This window comes from Mastigoproctus giganteus, chromosome 8 (assembly GCF_048544385.1).
Source record: "Mastigoproctus giganteus isolate SK-2022 chromosome 8, ASM4854438v1, whole genome shotgun sequence".
Lineage (NCBI taxonomy): Eukaryota > Metazoa > Arthropoda > Arachnida > Uropygi > Thelyphonidae > Mastigoproctus > Mastigoproctus giganteus.
Window position 1 is genome coordinate 85,059,929 of NC_143582.1, and position 16,416 is coordinate 85,076,344.

The 16,416-nt window shown below is 37.5% G+C and overlaps 1 protein-coding gene across 1 annotated transcript in view; it reads left to right on the top strand.

The window, feature by feature from the left end:
* The window catches only part of LOC150081691 (cytochrome P450 4C1-like), a 52,177-nt gene that overhangs the window by 15,161 nt on the left and 20,600 nt on the right, over positions 1–16,416 (top strand). The window contains exons 3-6 of the mRNA XM_090380288.1: positions 3,595–3,699; positions 8,929–9,014; positions 10,440–10,630; positions 12,932–13,001. Coding sequence (XP_090236414.1) covers positions 3,595–3,699; positions 8,929–9,014; positions 10,440–10,630; positions 12,932–13,001 — 452 coding nt within the window. The remainder of the gene's footprint in view (positions 1–3,594; positions 3,700–8,928; positions 9,015–10,439; positions 10,631–12,931; positions 13,002–16,416) is intronic.

The window sequence follows — 16,416 nt, forward strand, 5'->3', positions numbered from 1 at the left end:
CTTATTTTAAAGTATTTTTAAATCTGTTTATTCGTGAAAGTCATACAGTCTTTAAGCAAGACTTTCAGCAAGCTGGTTGTGGCTACAGTACGTAATGCGTACTATAATCACAGTATTGTACGTAATTTTGAAAGTGAGAATTAAGGAACACGTGTGAAAATTAAATAGCTAGTTTAGCTATTTAGCTTCTTGATCGTAAGGAAAGTTCATTTTACATACTATTTATAGTTTAGTTTAATTACAAAAGCTACCATTTACAGTGTTTACACTCGTGATTAACTAAAAGTATATATGTATAGAGAGAGACGATATATGCAGATCCTGTATCCATATGCCTGCAGGCCGTTGCCAGCCCACTGTAGGTTAATGTTCTTTGTAATGTCAAATAGAAAAGGAACACATCTTATTGTGTGTGTGTGTGTGTGTGTAGGACGATTCTACTACCATGCAACTATCATGTTCGTGCGATTGTAGGGAAAAGTCTTTCGTATTCGCTTTCACTTTTCGTGTGTGATGAGGACAAGAGATGATTCTGGAAGCATTCAATTTTTTTCGGATATAAGTTGAGTGAGGGTTCCGATATTGCGGCCTGCGATAACTTGATCCAGGGAATGACATTTAGGTTTGTGTACGCGATGCATTTAGAGATTTTATATATTTTATATTTGGCTCTTTTAGAAAGATTTCTTGAGCCATCTCAAATTTCATTAGAATCGGAATAGAAATCGGGCAATTATTATTTTTTCCCTACATATAAAACAGGCTATGCCAAATATATCAGTTAAAGCGATGAATATTTTGATTATTGAGGTCGGCTGACCGAAGGAATGAATGTGAAATATGGTTGATACGCAAAAACAAAATGTTCTCATTTTTTGATTCACGCATAAAAGATGTATCTTTTCTACTCGTTTTTTGTTATGAGTTAACTAAATACATAAATTCACAAATTATTATAATTATTTCATAAATTATTATTCATGAAATCATGAATTTGCTTTTTATATTAATCGCAGCAGAAACGTTGACTATGTGTTATATTTCCATTGTTATTAAAATCCAAGAAGAAATACGTAAACTGCATTAAGAAAGCGTTGACAATATACTATGATTGTTTCATTTATTAAAACATATAACCTGAAATACGTGTTGCATTTCACGCGCAATTGATTAAGTAGTATTACAAAACGCGGAGTGAATATTATGTTGGAAGGTATGCTCAGTGAAGCGAAAACAATTACTCTTATATATTATTTGTTAATCAATTAGTAATCAATTCGTAACCAGATAATTTGTTATTAACTTTTCATATTAATCACAGAAAATTAAAAAAAATCAATTAATTTAAGGAATAAAAATGTAACACGCATGAAATTTAACGCGCTATACACTGAAAGGACAGAATTCTTGATATATCTGATTCCAGGGCAACGCGACACTGTCACCTCTCTCTCTCTCGCTAGTGGACAAACCCACCTCTTGGCCGGTATATGGGTACACTGCATTCACGTAGACGGTAATTCGATGTCAATATGGATAAATGTCGTGAGTTAACCGACTTTGAAAGAGGGATGATAGTGGGTGCCCGACACAGGGATTACTCTATCGCGGAGGTGGTACAGAAATTGCACTATCCCTGTTCGACAGTATCAAGAAGGTATCGGGAATATGCCATTTCCGGAATAACATTTCATCGTGGACAGCGCTGTGGGCGGAGAAAGGTGGTGGATGAACGTAGCCGTCGACGACTGTCTCGCATTGTTTCAGCCAACCCGAGACCGATAGTGGCACAAATCACCGCCGACTTCAACGAGAGAGGTGCCAGAAACGTCTCCACCAAGACCACGAGGCTATCATTAGCCGCAATATGTTATGGAAGCCGCCAACCCACCAGAGTCCCATTGATAACACCAGGACACAGGACTCTACGTCTCAGCTAGGCGAAAGAACATCGGCACCGGACCTTGGATGATTGGAGACGGGTCTCCTGGTCCGATGAATCCCGTTTCCAGTTTAGAGAGGATCGGAGGGTGCGTATCTGGCAGAAACCGCACGAAGTTATGCACTTGTCATGTCAACAAGGAACTGTTCAGGCAGGTGGACGGTCGGTAATGGTCTGGGGGCAGGTTCAAGCGACGGAATTATGGAACACGTTGGGACCTCTGGTACGTATCTCTGAACGGTCCAGGTTACGTGTTCATCTTTGCAGACCATCTGCATCTCTTCATGTCTCATCGTGCACCCACAGGGCAATGGACTCTTCCAGCAGAGCCGCGGCGACTAGAACATGGTTCGAAGAGCATTCCGCAGATTTTACCACCATGGAATGGCCTCCCCGTTCACCGGACATGAATCCTGTGCAGCACCTTTGGGATGCTGTGGAAATGTCCGATCGAGATTTGGAACCTCCACCCAGGAAAGCGACGAAATTATGGACAGCGGTGCAGCAAGTATGGATGGAAATACCTGCGGAACGCTTTCGTGAAGTAGTGGACTCAATGCCTCGTCGTATGACTGCCGTTATCTGAGCGAAAAGTGGCTCTACCCGTTACTAGGTAGGTATCCTATGATTTCTGTCCACTCAATGTACATTAACTAACTTATTTTACGTGTCGTCTCCAAGTATGGAGGCAGCATACTTGGAGACCTAAAATCTCCAATATCACGAAGAAGGATAGTTGGGCACGTATTATTTTTTCAACAAATTATCACCTCTGATGTTTACCAAGGCACCATAATGCAGATTGTTGCACTGATAAAGGAAAATGAAAGAGACATCTGGCTCCATACAGTACGCTTAACTACTGAAACGTTGCAAATGTTTTTTGGGATCGAATGATATCAAAAGATTCTGGCCACATATGTCTCCTGATTTAACATCCCCATTCTTCTTTTTATGGAGGCTATTAAAGTAAAAATCTTAAGAGAGCAATCCAAGAAGCACTCAGCAGCTCAAAAAAATATTATTGCTAGCAACATTTTTAATGATTATAGTATTCTTTTAATGATTAATGAATCCATGCTAGCAACGAATTAATGATTAACGCTAGCAATATCTAAGCATTGCTAACAACAGAGGGAACCTCCAGCATTGTTTATAAACTATGACTTGTTAATTATTCTGATAATAAATTACATTTTCCTTTGATGAACTCGTAGTACTAGCATCCTAGTAACAAATAACACTAAAACTAGGTTGGGAGGGATGACAAAAGATAAATGGATTATTATTTTATTTATTTATGTTTTGTTATTACACTTGACACAAAAAGCAGAAATCTTTCTGGAATGATAGTAATGTATCCACATAATTAGAATGACGCATTGGCACGCTATATAGTTGCTATTCAATCATGCAGTAATAGCCGAAGATACGCAATAAAACCAGCAATACTAATCACACAGTGATAAAGTGCGTTGCCAGATGTATGGAAAAAATAATCATAAAATTATAAATTTAAATGATAAATAATGATAAATGATAAAGTATCGTAAAAGTATCTCCTTCTCTTGATTTATTCATTCAATTTCTTTTCAAGAAACTCTTAACTAGAATGTCATTAAAGTACTCTTTATTGTTCAGTGTTTTTACAGATGTTATCAGGAGTACCCATCGTTATGGGTAAAACTCACAAAGTGTATCGCCTTTGGGTTGGTCCTCATCCTATCGTACTTTGCTATAACCCGGAAGCTTTTGAGGTAAGGCCGAAAAAAGATTCAACGTTAATTAAAATTAACTAAATAATATAATACAGTTAGGGAAGGACGCTACGCCGTTGTTTTCCATTAAGGTTATTACTATATTAATACCACTCATATACCACGTGGAATTAATAATATATTTATTATGCTGTTGACCTAAATTACTATAATTAAGACAGCTCACTTCTTTCAGGGAAGATACATGTAAAGTCACCGTAATGTATAGTAAATAAATTGTCTGTTTATACTCCGGCACGACAACCAAGTCAGTAGAGTTTACAATAAATCGTCAATACAAATATTTATCGTATTTAGTAGTCACGGGCTTGAACCCCGGTCCACTCAAGGAACGCGTGCTCTGCACTCTCGCTCCTGACCACTGGGCTACGTCATAGGCGAACAGCCTAATAAACTATATTATTAATTTCACGTGGTATATAAGTGGTATTAATATAGTAATAACCTTAATAAATAATGTAAACAATTTTGTATTAGCAATGTTGTCAAGGTGAATCATGATGATCTATTCTACAACTGCCTTTCCTCAATTTGAATTTATGCCCACTCAGGTTCGTAATTTGAGCAAGAGGAAGAATCCCATCAGCATTGAGCCTTCTCAAATCATTCAAGGCATTGTACACCTCAATCAAATCACCTCGCGGGTGCGTAGTCTCTAGACACTGAAATTTGCAGAACTTAAGTCTTTCCTGGGAAGACCCCCCCCTCTTCGTTTCCCCCTCACCAATCTTGTTACCGTTCTCTATACTCGTTCTAGCAACCTTACGTCCTTCCTAAAATGAGACCTCTGTACGCAATACTCAAGGCGTGACCACTACTTTATACAAAGGGATAATCACCTACTTTTCCTACTAGCAAAATTCCTGTATATCATTGACAAGACCTCATGACCTGCTCTGGCAGACACTGCTCAGAAAACTTCATATCTGACTGCACAATTATCTCCAGGTCTTTTTCATTCTCTACTGTCCTGAGTGTAGTACTACACAGTTGGTACGTTTCTCTGGGGTTACTGCTACCCATATGCAGTACTTTACATTTGTCAATGTTAAACTTCAGTTGCCACTTCTCAGTCCATCTGCCCAACTTTTCTAGATTCTGTGCAGTACCACTACTATCATTAATAACCCGTCCAACCTTTGTATCATCTGCAAACTTGGATATTAAGCATAATATACCTTCATTAATACCATTGATAAATATAAAAAACACAATGGGCCTAACGCCGAACCCTGGGGAACTCCACTAATAACATTTGTCTACAAAACTCTGCGTCCATTGATTATCACTCTCTGTCTTCTCCCATTCAACCATCCTTTTAACCATTGTAGCAACTTATACTTAATGCCATACCTCTCCAATTTGTACAGTAGTCTTTCGTGTGAGACAGTATCAAAATCTTTCCTGAAATCCAAGTATATGATATCAAAATTATTTTTTGCATCCAGTTCCTTTGTGATCACATCGTAGTATCTAACCAAACTGGTCAGACAAGATCTCCCTTTAACAAACCCATGCTCTGTCTGAATCATTACTGCAGCCTTGTCTAGATGACCCTGCAATGCTTCTTTAACAAATGACTCCATTATTTTCCCTGAAACACAAGTCAAACTAACAGGTCTGCAATTACTTGTGTCACCCTTTGATCCCCTTTGTGAATTGGGAATACATTTGCACATCTCCAGTCTGTGAGGTCCTCCCCTTAGTCCAAGGATGCTCTCATGATCATGACTAAGGATTTGCTTGCTTTCTCTGCCGCCTCCTTTAATATAACTGGATAGATCCCATCCACCACAGGTGCCTTTCTTATGTCTAACTTCAACAATTTCTCCTCCACTTTGCTCTCAGTTATTACAAAATCATTTAGCGCCCTGTTAGAGTTTAATAATCTTCTGTCCTCCACTTCCCTACAGAATTCCTTATGTGTGAATGTAGATGCAAAACACTCTCTGAAAATATTTTTCCGTATCTTTTCTCGAATCTTTTTAATACCAGCACAGCTTTAGAAAAAGCTCACTGCTTTTTCACGATCTTGCAATTTTGAGACATGCTGGCTTTCTTGAACGGTTTCCAATAATTCTGAGATCTGTCTCAGTTTCAGAAATAATTTTTAGGAATTTAGTTGTCAGGAATATTTTTTAGGCCATCTGAAACCCTCACCAGATGCTGGAAGTATTTTTAACCAATTGTATGTATTTGTGTTAAACGCCAAAGCAACTAAAGCTACGAGGCGTCAGTATATTTCGTCTGTAAATTGAGGAAGAGAAGGGCCAAATATTCTGTGGTCGATTTACATGTGTTTGTTGGATGAAAAATCCAATATTTCCAGGAGGAAACCAGTGCAACCTCGTCTGAGACCGATCAACTCAACGACGTTGTCAAAAAAGGTTTAACGGGATTCCAGCTCAGGCTTCTACCCGTTGCGGTGGACGATTCTGGTTATATCCACTGTGCTACTGCGAGGTTTAATGGATAGTAGCGAAAAACCCACTAAAATGTTTAATTCCCACACAGATGTCTGAACATTTTAATGGAGTTTATACCCAAAAAATATATGCATTTTTAAGAATTTTTTAGACTGCACATTTTGTGTGTAATTTTAAAAAATGAAATTACAGAAGTTTACAACAAAATTAATGAGAGGATCATCACAAGACAAGCATAAAATTTGTTCCCCCCTAATTTTTTTAATGCAGTGTTTTCTGCTGCAATATTATGGTATGATATTTAATTGAACAGATTAGGTACTGTACAGAACTATGCTACGATAAACATGCCAAGTTCAAATTAAAAAAAAAAATCGTGTAAGTATCAATAAGTAAAATGTAATAAGCAATAAGTAAAATGTAATACTACAAAATGGGATCGCCATTGCATTGCTGTCAGTATTTAGACTTACGAAAATGGAGATTTGTCTTCAGTTCTACCTTGAGGACGGAGGAGAACCAGCCTCGAGATCACAGATCGCGACTGGAGTGATGCCTCTCTGAATGCAACCTTTTGAGTTGTGCATTCCCACTACCACCTGATACAGGGCAAAGAGTGTTTTTCTCTTTGCGAAAGACAAACGGTGAGCTCTCATTTCATATAAATATGATCCTTGCAGTGTTCCATCTTGTCAGAGGGATCCCTCCAAGTAGATATCCAATAAGGTTTTCGTCTTTTTTAAGTGAATGCGAATTGAGCTAATTTGAGGGTATTTAGACTTAAGATAATACTCCCGAGGAGAGATTTGTCATTTTCTTACTGCAATCTCCATCTGATGAGGACCTCAGCTCTGTCCTGATATGCGGACATTTTCAGAGCATCAGAGTACGATAAAATATCCTTAAGGCTAGGGATAGGACAGAATCTCTCGTCGCCGCAGAGCGGTGGAAGGACTTCATTACGAATTCCCGTTTATCCTTTGCCATAGTGAAAATGTAAAAAATTAATCTTCATTATAGTATCCTCTCTTAAAATTGCTGAACAAATAAAATTTATATTTCATTGTTCATATCAGAAAAGCGTGCGTGACTATCTGAAAACGTGAGCGACCACGACTTTGATAATACAAACGAAATGTGTCATTTCTATGTGCGGAAGCGAATCTGAGTATTCAAGGACATATAGCCTGTTTTTAAGAAAACAGGAACTTCTACGAATAATAATAGAAATCTATTGTCATACATGACAGTAGTTTATGTAATTCATAGAATTAAGTGTACAATATTAGAGAATGGATGAGCGATAATAAAAATTACGAAAACGAAAAAAAGCAGAATAATAAAGAGAAAATTTTGATGTTATAAATCACAACTAGTTGAATTAGACACGATGATGACAGTCCTGTTGCCATAAAGAAAAACATGCATTTAGATATCAGTGGAAGGAAGTGTCTGTAATTTACAAGAAAGGTAAGAGATTTAGAAGAAAAATAAATTCAAATGCGATCATAAAAATTAATATTTAAATAATTATATATTGTCTCCCAGTTTTTAAGTTGTCTTTGATGCCCATTAATTTAACTGCAAAGAAATGTACGCAAATATAAGCAAACATACAAAGGGTCGTACCGGAAATGAGACGAATCATACTGAACCATGGGGTGCTCTAGTAATGTGAACAGAAGAGGAGAATGGGTTTCGCAAAATAGGCCACAAGAACTTGCCTCCTTCCAATATTTAGTGTACAAACAAAGAATGAGAGAGAAAGTGGTTAAATAAACTGTTATTGACGGTAGTTGTCTAAATAAGTGCGACTTCCTGATGAACAGAGGTAAGCTGATCAGACAAGACACTACTTAAAAACATAAGGTGTGACAACGAGCAAACAAATAAAAAAGCACTCCAAACCGCCGAAGCAAATCACTATGTGTAAGGAAAGGGGAAGGAGAGCCGTTAGTTCACTGAAAGAAGCAGGAGAACAAAGATATATACGTATATAAAAACATGGTTATTGCTCGCTGCTTAAAAGGTTGGACAAGTGAACTTTAACTGCCCAGCTGTTTGCCAAGTACTTCTTTCCTACAGCTTGACACAAACAGGTCATGTTCACTGCAGGAGTGTGCACAACAGCTGTTGGTGAAATGGCTTGCCGCTATTACTAAAAAATACCACTTATGAGTAATCATAATAGAAATAATAAAAGACCAAACTGCACAATTAAACGAAATAATGGAAATTCAACAAAATTGGCGAAGAATGCTTAACAGAAATCCAAAAATTATTTTATTATTAAGCTGCAGCACTGCATTAATGTTTGTTGCCATACTCAAGAGGAGGAATGAATGGGCAATATAGCAGAAACAAAATATTATCGATTCGCGCATAAAATCATTATTTTCGATCGTTTTATTGTTGTCAGTTTACTAAATACATAAATCATTATTAGTTGCTTATTATATTAATCACAGCACATTGTTCCAAACTGAAACAATATGATGAACATGGTCAGAATACATCTGACATGTGAAAACTGCTACTACAGACGAGTGCGCGTGTTTTCATTTTTATGTGCTGTATCGGCTTCATGTCGCTCTGTCCACATTTGAAACATTAGGGCTGTCCACTTTTCATTTGAGCATCCTTTATAATTCCCTGAAGATGACAGAACATAATATTATTGTAAATTGAGTGTAATGTAATCGTGTTAAATCGAGTTAAGTAGAAAAATTATTCTTTTAGAACTGGCTCTTACTCAGCTCACGTTTTCTTATTTATTTTTAAGGTTATTTTGAAAAGCACAACCAACCTAAGGAAATCAATGCAGTATAATTTCTTGTCTTTATGGCTGAAAGAAGGGCTTGTAACCAGGTGAGTCACCTTTATAATAATCATTTTATTAATCCTTAAATAAAAAATAAACTTTCAGTGGTAGAAGTAAATACAGACATGAATTAATGGAAATTAAATCATGTCTGTACCACTTTTCATGTATTTAATGTATTTAGAAGTAAATACAGACAAGTGCGATTTTACAATTGCCTTATATAATGGGATTATCATCCCCCATTCCCTGAAAGTCAATGTTGAATAAATAATCGATAGGACACCATGGATATTCTTTGCCACTTGTCTACACTGCTTGGAGAACGTCATGAGTTTCTGCTCCCCAAGTGTAAGAACTTGCATTCTGCCGCATTAAAACTTAGCTGCCACTTTTATGTCTATCCATTATCCTGGACTTATCCGAGATTTATCTTATATAAAAAAAAAATCTTGCATCAAACTTTAAGTTATCCTATACTCTTCGTGCTTATTTCTCCGCAATTATTAGAGCTATCCCAGGATGTAGGAGAAATCTTCTAAACATTCTACTATAGCTTCATTTTTGTGGAGTTCAGGTACTGTTACTCCTACTCCACTAACTATTTATCTCACCTGGCTATCACCAAGTTTCATTATGCGTGAGCTTAATATATAGCCAAGCGGCTGTTTGTCGTCGTTTCAACACACTTTTTATCAAGTCCAACACACAGGGGTCGCAACCTCCTAATTCTCACTAGAGGGCCAGACACCATATACAACCCCATCTCCTTTTTAACTACAGTAAAGACTACACGTGGTTAGTCTGCTTGGACATGATAAATATGCTTTATTCTTGCTTTAATTTCCAAACTCATATCCTTCCTTCTCTGTCGAGTGAAAAATGATCATTGTGCACTATGCAGCATTTAAAATTTTTTCGTAAATTTCTATTATAGTTTAGAAAATTCAAAATTATATTATTTGCTAGATAACCATAAAATTCTATTATATGTTATATTATACAAAAATTATATTATTTGTTATGCAAACTCAAAATTGATTTTGCCTCAGTGCATTTTGATCATTACAGAAACAGAGAACCCCCATATCGTATTTTTCCTTTCAATTTGGGTGGTTGACCCCTAACGAAATCACCCAGATTGTAGGTATACAACAATAAGTTTTGTATATTATCTTTTGTGTATTATATTATCCTTTGTATACATATAACATACTTCATCTATGCGTTTTCCATAGATCTGTCTAGGTATGTCTCTTAATATAATTCTCTTACTATAATCATCCCCATAAAATAAAAATACGATATATATATATATATAATTTATTGTCATGAACATTCTAACAATGTTTCTACAAACAATTAATTGAACTTACTCACAAAAGTAAGTTCAATTAATTAGATCTATTCCGACATTTTAATTAGAACTGCTTTAAAGAATTACTTTATTAACAGTCGGTTTTTTTGGACAGTTATGGAAAAAAATGGAAAGCGCGCAGGAAGCTGCTCACTCCAGCTTTTCACTTTAGAATACTAGAAGATTTTATCCCTATCTTTGATGAACAAAGCATGATCTTGGTCGAGAAGCTGAAAGCACTGGTCAATAAGGAAGCGGAGGATATTGTTCCTTACGTCACTATGTGTACCTTGGATATGATTTGTGGTGAGTAATTCTTACTAAATATAATGTTCGTTATGATTAAATACAAGTATCAGATGATATGATGTCCATTGTAGTTAAATACGAGTAGCGGATTATATGATGTTCATTGTGGCTATATGGTATCCACTTTGATCGTAATAATTCGATGGTTGCTTTAAAAGTCGAGACACGAGCGCGTGTACAAAGTGCACGCGCTCGTAAGCACGTAACATACCACGTACTCGTAGGGCATCATCAGTTTCATAAGTATACATGAATGGGAAATTTATTTCGCTGGCAGAAGTAGTGCACGTGTGCTGCTGTTGTAATCTGTGTTTTCGAAATTGGATCAGCGCCCTTCAATAAAGACTTAAGTAATTAGGTAGGACTGAGATGGCATTATGCTGCATCATGTGGTTCCAGAAAACAACAAATCTTGCATAATAATGCAAGTTGTCGTATGACTGGTATTGTGAATACGTTACTGTAGTAATAACAGTGGAAAATGCCGTAAATCCTTGAACACTACTCCGATTCTCTGGATACGAGTCCTTGTGACTTTGGTCAACGCATTGACCAAGAGACTTCTGCCATGATATTTGAGAATTACTAACTATAGTCCATGTTCTATTATAACCAACTCCCGTGTGTAATAATAACCAGTGGTGAATAGAATTTCTGCCTTACACATTTACTACTGGTTCTAAATCAGCACAATGGCCACTGATCAGATGTGATTTCCCAAGATCCTTCGTCATTGCCATGTCTACATATAAAGGAAAAGCCCTGTGGCAGCGAAGGTTATTTCAAAAGTGATGTATGAATCAAATAATATCCTTTCTTTTATAATCTCTTCACTTATTTAGTCTTGGAGTTTTTCCCTGTTGCACTGCATTTCTCAACCTTCTTTATTCGGTCTATTCACTTAGGTCAGCATCAGTTCATGCTTGATAATCAGATTCATAATCATAACATTCTAGTTCTGTTGCACCCTTCCTATTTTTGCTGTAGACTTCTGACACCGTTGTATTCATAAATTGCTGATTCTTCTATTTGACCAATAGAAGAATCAGCAATTTATTCACTCCAATAAAGAAATTAAGTTTAATGCCTCTTGAATCTAAGAATTTAAGCGATAGTTGTTTTATTCTTTGCAAGATAAAAACGTTTTAAGCTGTAGCCCTAACTTAAGTACCTGAATTAAGTCCAGTCATGAACATTGTAAGGCGTTGAAAGAACGCCTTACGTTATGCAATATGACTCCTAAGTATAGAAATGGACGTCAGTTAGCATTACAAGAGGTGATTCAAATAACTGATGAGGTGCAATAGCAAACAAAATCCGATCCAATTCCTTGAGATTATCTAGTGGTCTTTATACATGTAGTGCGACCAGTATTCTCTTAAAGTTAGGCCCACATCTGTTTCCCTATAAAATCCAACATCTGCATCGATCAGAACCATCGAATGGATTGCGGGCCATCAAGACTATTAAAGCCATCGTGATTTCGCCCGGTATATCATTGAGAAGATTACGGAAGACCCAGAATGATTATTTAACATCCTATGGACGGATGAAGTGTACTTTCACCTTGAAGGATCTGTGATAGGCAAAAATCGTCGGATTTAGCTAGAGAAAGTCCTCATGCACACGCTGAGGAATCACTCCGCCATATCCAAGGTCTCAGTCGATTTAGGATTACATTATTATTAGTCCCTTTTCACTGAAAACATTAACGATTTGGGCATTTAAGGGCATTTAAAGATACGCACAATTGACGGTACACAATATCTTAGCCTACTTGAGAAAGTTATCCCTAGATTAATGAACGTAGTTAACATGGAAGCATAATTTTTATGCAAGATGACGGTTCTTAGTGATGCCTATGCTGGCAATAATGTCAAACAACTCCTACGGGAAACATTCAGGGAAGAGCGCAATATCAGTCACCATTTTCCACATTCCTGACCTGCGAGACTGCCCGACCTAACGAGGATATCTGAAACACCATGTTTACTGAGATTTCCATTCAACTCTTTCAGATTTCGATAAAGCAAAAAATCAGGAAGTAGTGAATATTCCATCGGAAATACTGAATGCATTGATGAAGAAAATAATGGTGGACAAGTGATTTGATCATTAATAAAATTGATGAAAATTTTATAGTTTGTTATTTTTTCTAAATTAAAAACTTTGAGCGCACCCTATTAGTCAAACTGTTTTTTCGATAAGACCTTCAGTTTCTAGTTATTGATTTTAAAAGTGGGAAAGAAATTTGCCACTCTCTAGCACTTATATATATTTTTCCCTCTCTCTCTCTAGAAACAGCCATGGGAATTCGTTTGGGTGCTCAGAACGACCATGAATCTTCCTATGTGAAATCAATGCATCAGTAGGTTTGTTTATTTTCTAGTTCAATTTTCAGAAATTAATAATTATCTCAAAATATTTATACCGCAATTTCTGAATCAAAAATTGTTCCTTGATGCCATGAAAGGTGGATAATATCCAGAGGTGGATATTTTCCTCCGTAAAATCTCTAAATGGGTGCTTTGTACTTATAACTCTCTGAACAGCTTCACCACAAATTTTGAATATTCTTGTTATTTTTTATTTTCAAATTTTTATCACTTCCGAAAGGAAGGCGAGAACTGTCTCACATTCTTCTATTAAATACATATATCAGACCCGATAGCTATAGCAGCTAGCTTATTTGTTATAAAACCAGGATTCTTCATACAACTAAACTGGTCGTCGTGCTAGAGTATTACTAGAACACTTTTCTTTCCTCTTATAATTGAGATCCATCTGAATTCTTCACTTATTCTCAAGAAACATAAAGGAATTCGCAGTGGAGAATAAACTTGAAGTGGTTTAATTTCCTTTTGACCAGGGTTTCCTCTTTCTGCATTACCTTAAACCAGTCTTTATCCAATGGTAACTGTCCTCGCAATGAGAATCCTTGGAGCCAACTTTATAAAATCGATACAGGCCAAAACAAATGAGAAATTTACTTTTCGGACGCCTTACCAATATTCCATTAAAATTTTAACGTTCTCTGTAACTTTCCAAACGACAGGAGCAGCAGTAAAAATAAATACGTAAATAAAATAATCAATAGAAAATTGTTTTATGATATCTACTAAAAATTATGTTTGTTGCGTGATAAATATTAACTTTGGATCTATCTTTCGGTTTGTTAGGTAAGGTGTGTGTGTGTGTGTGTGTGTGTGTGTGTGTGTGTGTGTGTGTGTGTGTGTGTGTGTGTGTGTGTGTGAGTGATATGAGTGTCAAAGAAACTGAAGCTGTATGAGGGTAAGTATATTATGCATGTAAACTGCGTATAAGCTATGGTTAATTTGCAGGTTTTCTGGATGAAAAACCGGAGTTTCCCTCACAGTGCGACCTTCGCCTAGGACTGACTAAGCAGCCATGTTGTGAAAAAAAAAAGCCCATCAAAATTCCTCACGTCATTTACGCGATTCGAACCCAGGCCTTTTCCAAAGCAAACTTATTCAGCATCATCCAAAAACTTGGCTTAGATTTAATATGCTTCTTAACTAAAAAACCCCTCCTCCTGTGCTGTCTGTTTTTTCTGCACAGTGGTTATAATTACTATCCTCTCCACACCAGGTAGAAAAAGGTCCGGGTTCGAATCCCGTCAATGACAGGAGATACTTTTATGGGCTTTTCCGCTCGTGACCGCATTAGACAGTCTCAAACGTGAACAGCAGTGTGGCTTCCACCGGAAACTAGGAATTTTTCGTTCAGCAAAACAAGCAAATCGATCAGAGAAAGCACTCAATTTATATAACAGATTATGAGCAGATGAATTCGCTCTCTGGTGGCCCTAATACGACAGTTTTTCCCTTTAGTAGTCCAGAATAAGGCGTGGGAACTATAAGTTATTTGTGCTTGTTCGAATAGATTACGCTTTTGTGAGCCCTCCTTCAGGTCACACATGTAAGAGTCGTTACTGTTTGCCATACCCATGATACGGAGGTAGCCAAAAGACCACGATGGTGATTGTTACTTTTATAATGTGAACGTAACTTGAATCTCAGAGAAGAATAAGCAAAAGATTACTAATCTGAACCTGGATTCAACGTGAGACCAATCCCTCACTACAGGATGCCAAGTCCGGTACTCCCATAGCATAGACCAAACTCTTTAGAAGATGATGCGGAATGCAATGTAGGTTCGATTGGCGGAGACCCGAGAACTTAAACCCATTCTGACAGACATATCCGACAAAGATATATCAGCCAACAATTGCCGAGCATTGCTTTGTACACAGGCCCGAGTACCTGCATACCGTTCTGCACAGGGGATCGACAACTACCAATATTTTTGATACCCTCTTCAGAATTCAGCGCACCCTTCACGCCAAATCACAGATTGATATCATATTCCTCGACATTAAATCGGCTTATGACAAAATACACCTCCCAGCTCTTTTTACTACTTCGGCCTGGCAGAAACCTTACTTCAAATTTTGAAGTCTATTTTACTTCCTAGACACTTGTCTGTGACCCACAATGACTTTCAGATAACTATTGACGTCTCAAGAGGCATCCCGCAAGGAAGCGTACTGTCAGCTGTCCTGTTTGCAGCAGTTTTGGAGCCTTTCCTAGCTCAGAATCCTAACTTTGTCTCTTACGCCGACGATCTGAAGTTCAACGTGAGCTCAGACCATAATCATCAGATTCATGATATCAACCAACAAGCTTCTAGGCAGATATTGAACTCAGAAAATTATCTTGCCACAATTGGGCTGCACCTGAGCCCTTCCAAATCAGCGCACCTGAAGATAACCAAGAAGACAGTCAAAAATGATATCCAAATCGTTGTTAGTGGGGAGCCGGTGCAAAACGTGACCACTCATTCTGACCTTGACCTCACCTGGGATGTTGGGCTCACCTTTCAGCCTTACTTTGTCAGGATGAGGCAGAAGACGTACGCGGCTCTTTGGGCAGTGCGTCAGGAGCTCGTTGGTGTGCATCAACCAGCGCTGCTTGTTCGGCACATCCTGAGGTGTATTACGCCGATCCCTCTCTATGCATCAGAAATTTGGTCATCTGCCCCGCCTCATACCTTCACAAATATCTCTATTTAGAGTACTGGTTGCTTAGATGGATGAACAGGGTGGTAGACTACACTCTAACTATCTCCAGATCGATCCAACAAGCAAATCTGGGCACCACTCCCTGTACACATATCATCATGACAAGAAATGTCCTCACGCTTGTAAGGCTTATAACGGGGCGAATTGATGCTCCATCGGTATCCACATTAATCTCTGGCCCGAGGAGGGCAAGTAGGGAGCACCCCGACTCCTGTCTCCCTCTGCTTCTTACGTTGTCAAACATTGATTCCCTGAAGAATATGTTTCCAGCCAATTTTCTCCGGATCTTCAATAAATTTAGGATCCACCCTGATAGGTTCTGTGAAGACAAGCCCTACAGAACGAAATCCTCAAGAACTGCTACCAGATAATGAATTTATGGTACTCACCTGCTCCTGGACATGACTGACTGTGTTTTTTTTTTTTTTTTTTTTTTTTTAACTTGCCTATTTGTATTTGACAAAAACTTTTTGTCTTCATGCAATTATATATTTTGTATATTATTATATAATTTGTATAGTATTGCATATTTAATCCTGTAAATGTCTCGGGTTGAGCACGCATGTACTCTTGTTTATTGTACATGTGTTCCTCGCACCTTAGTCTGTAAATATTCACACCCTTCTGGCACAGAGCCGTCCAGGGGTGACCCAAAGTTTCTTGGGAAATAAGCTAAGTTTCA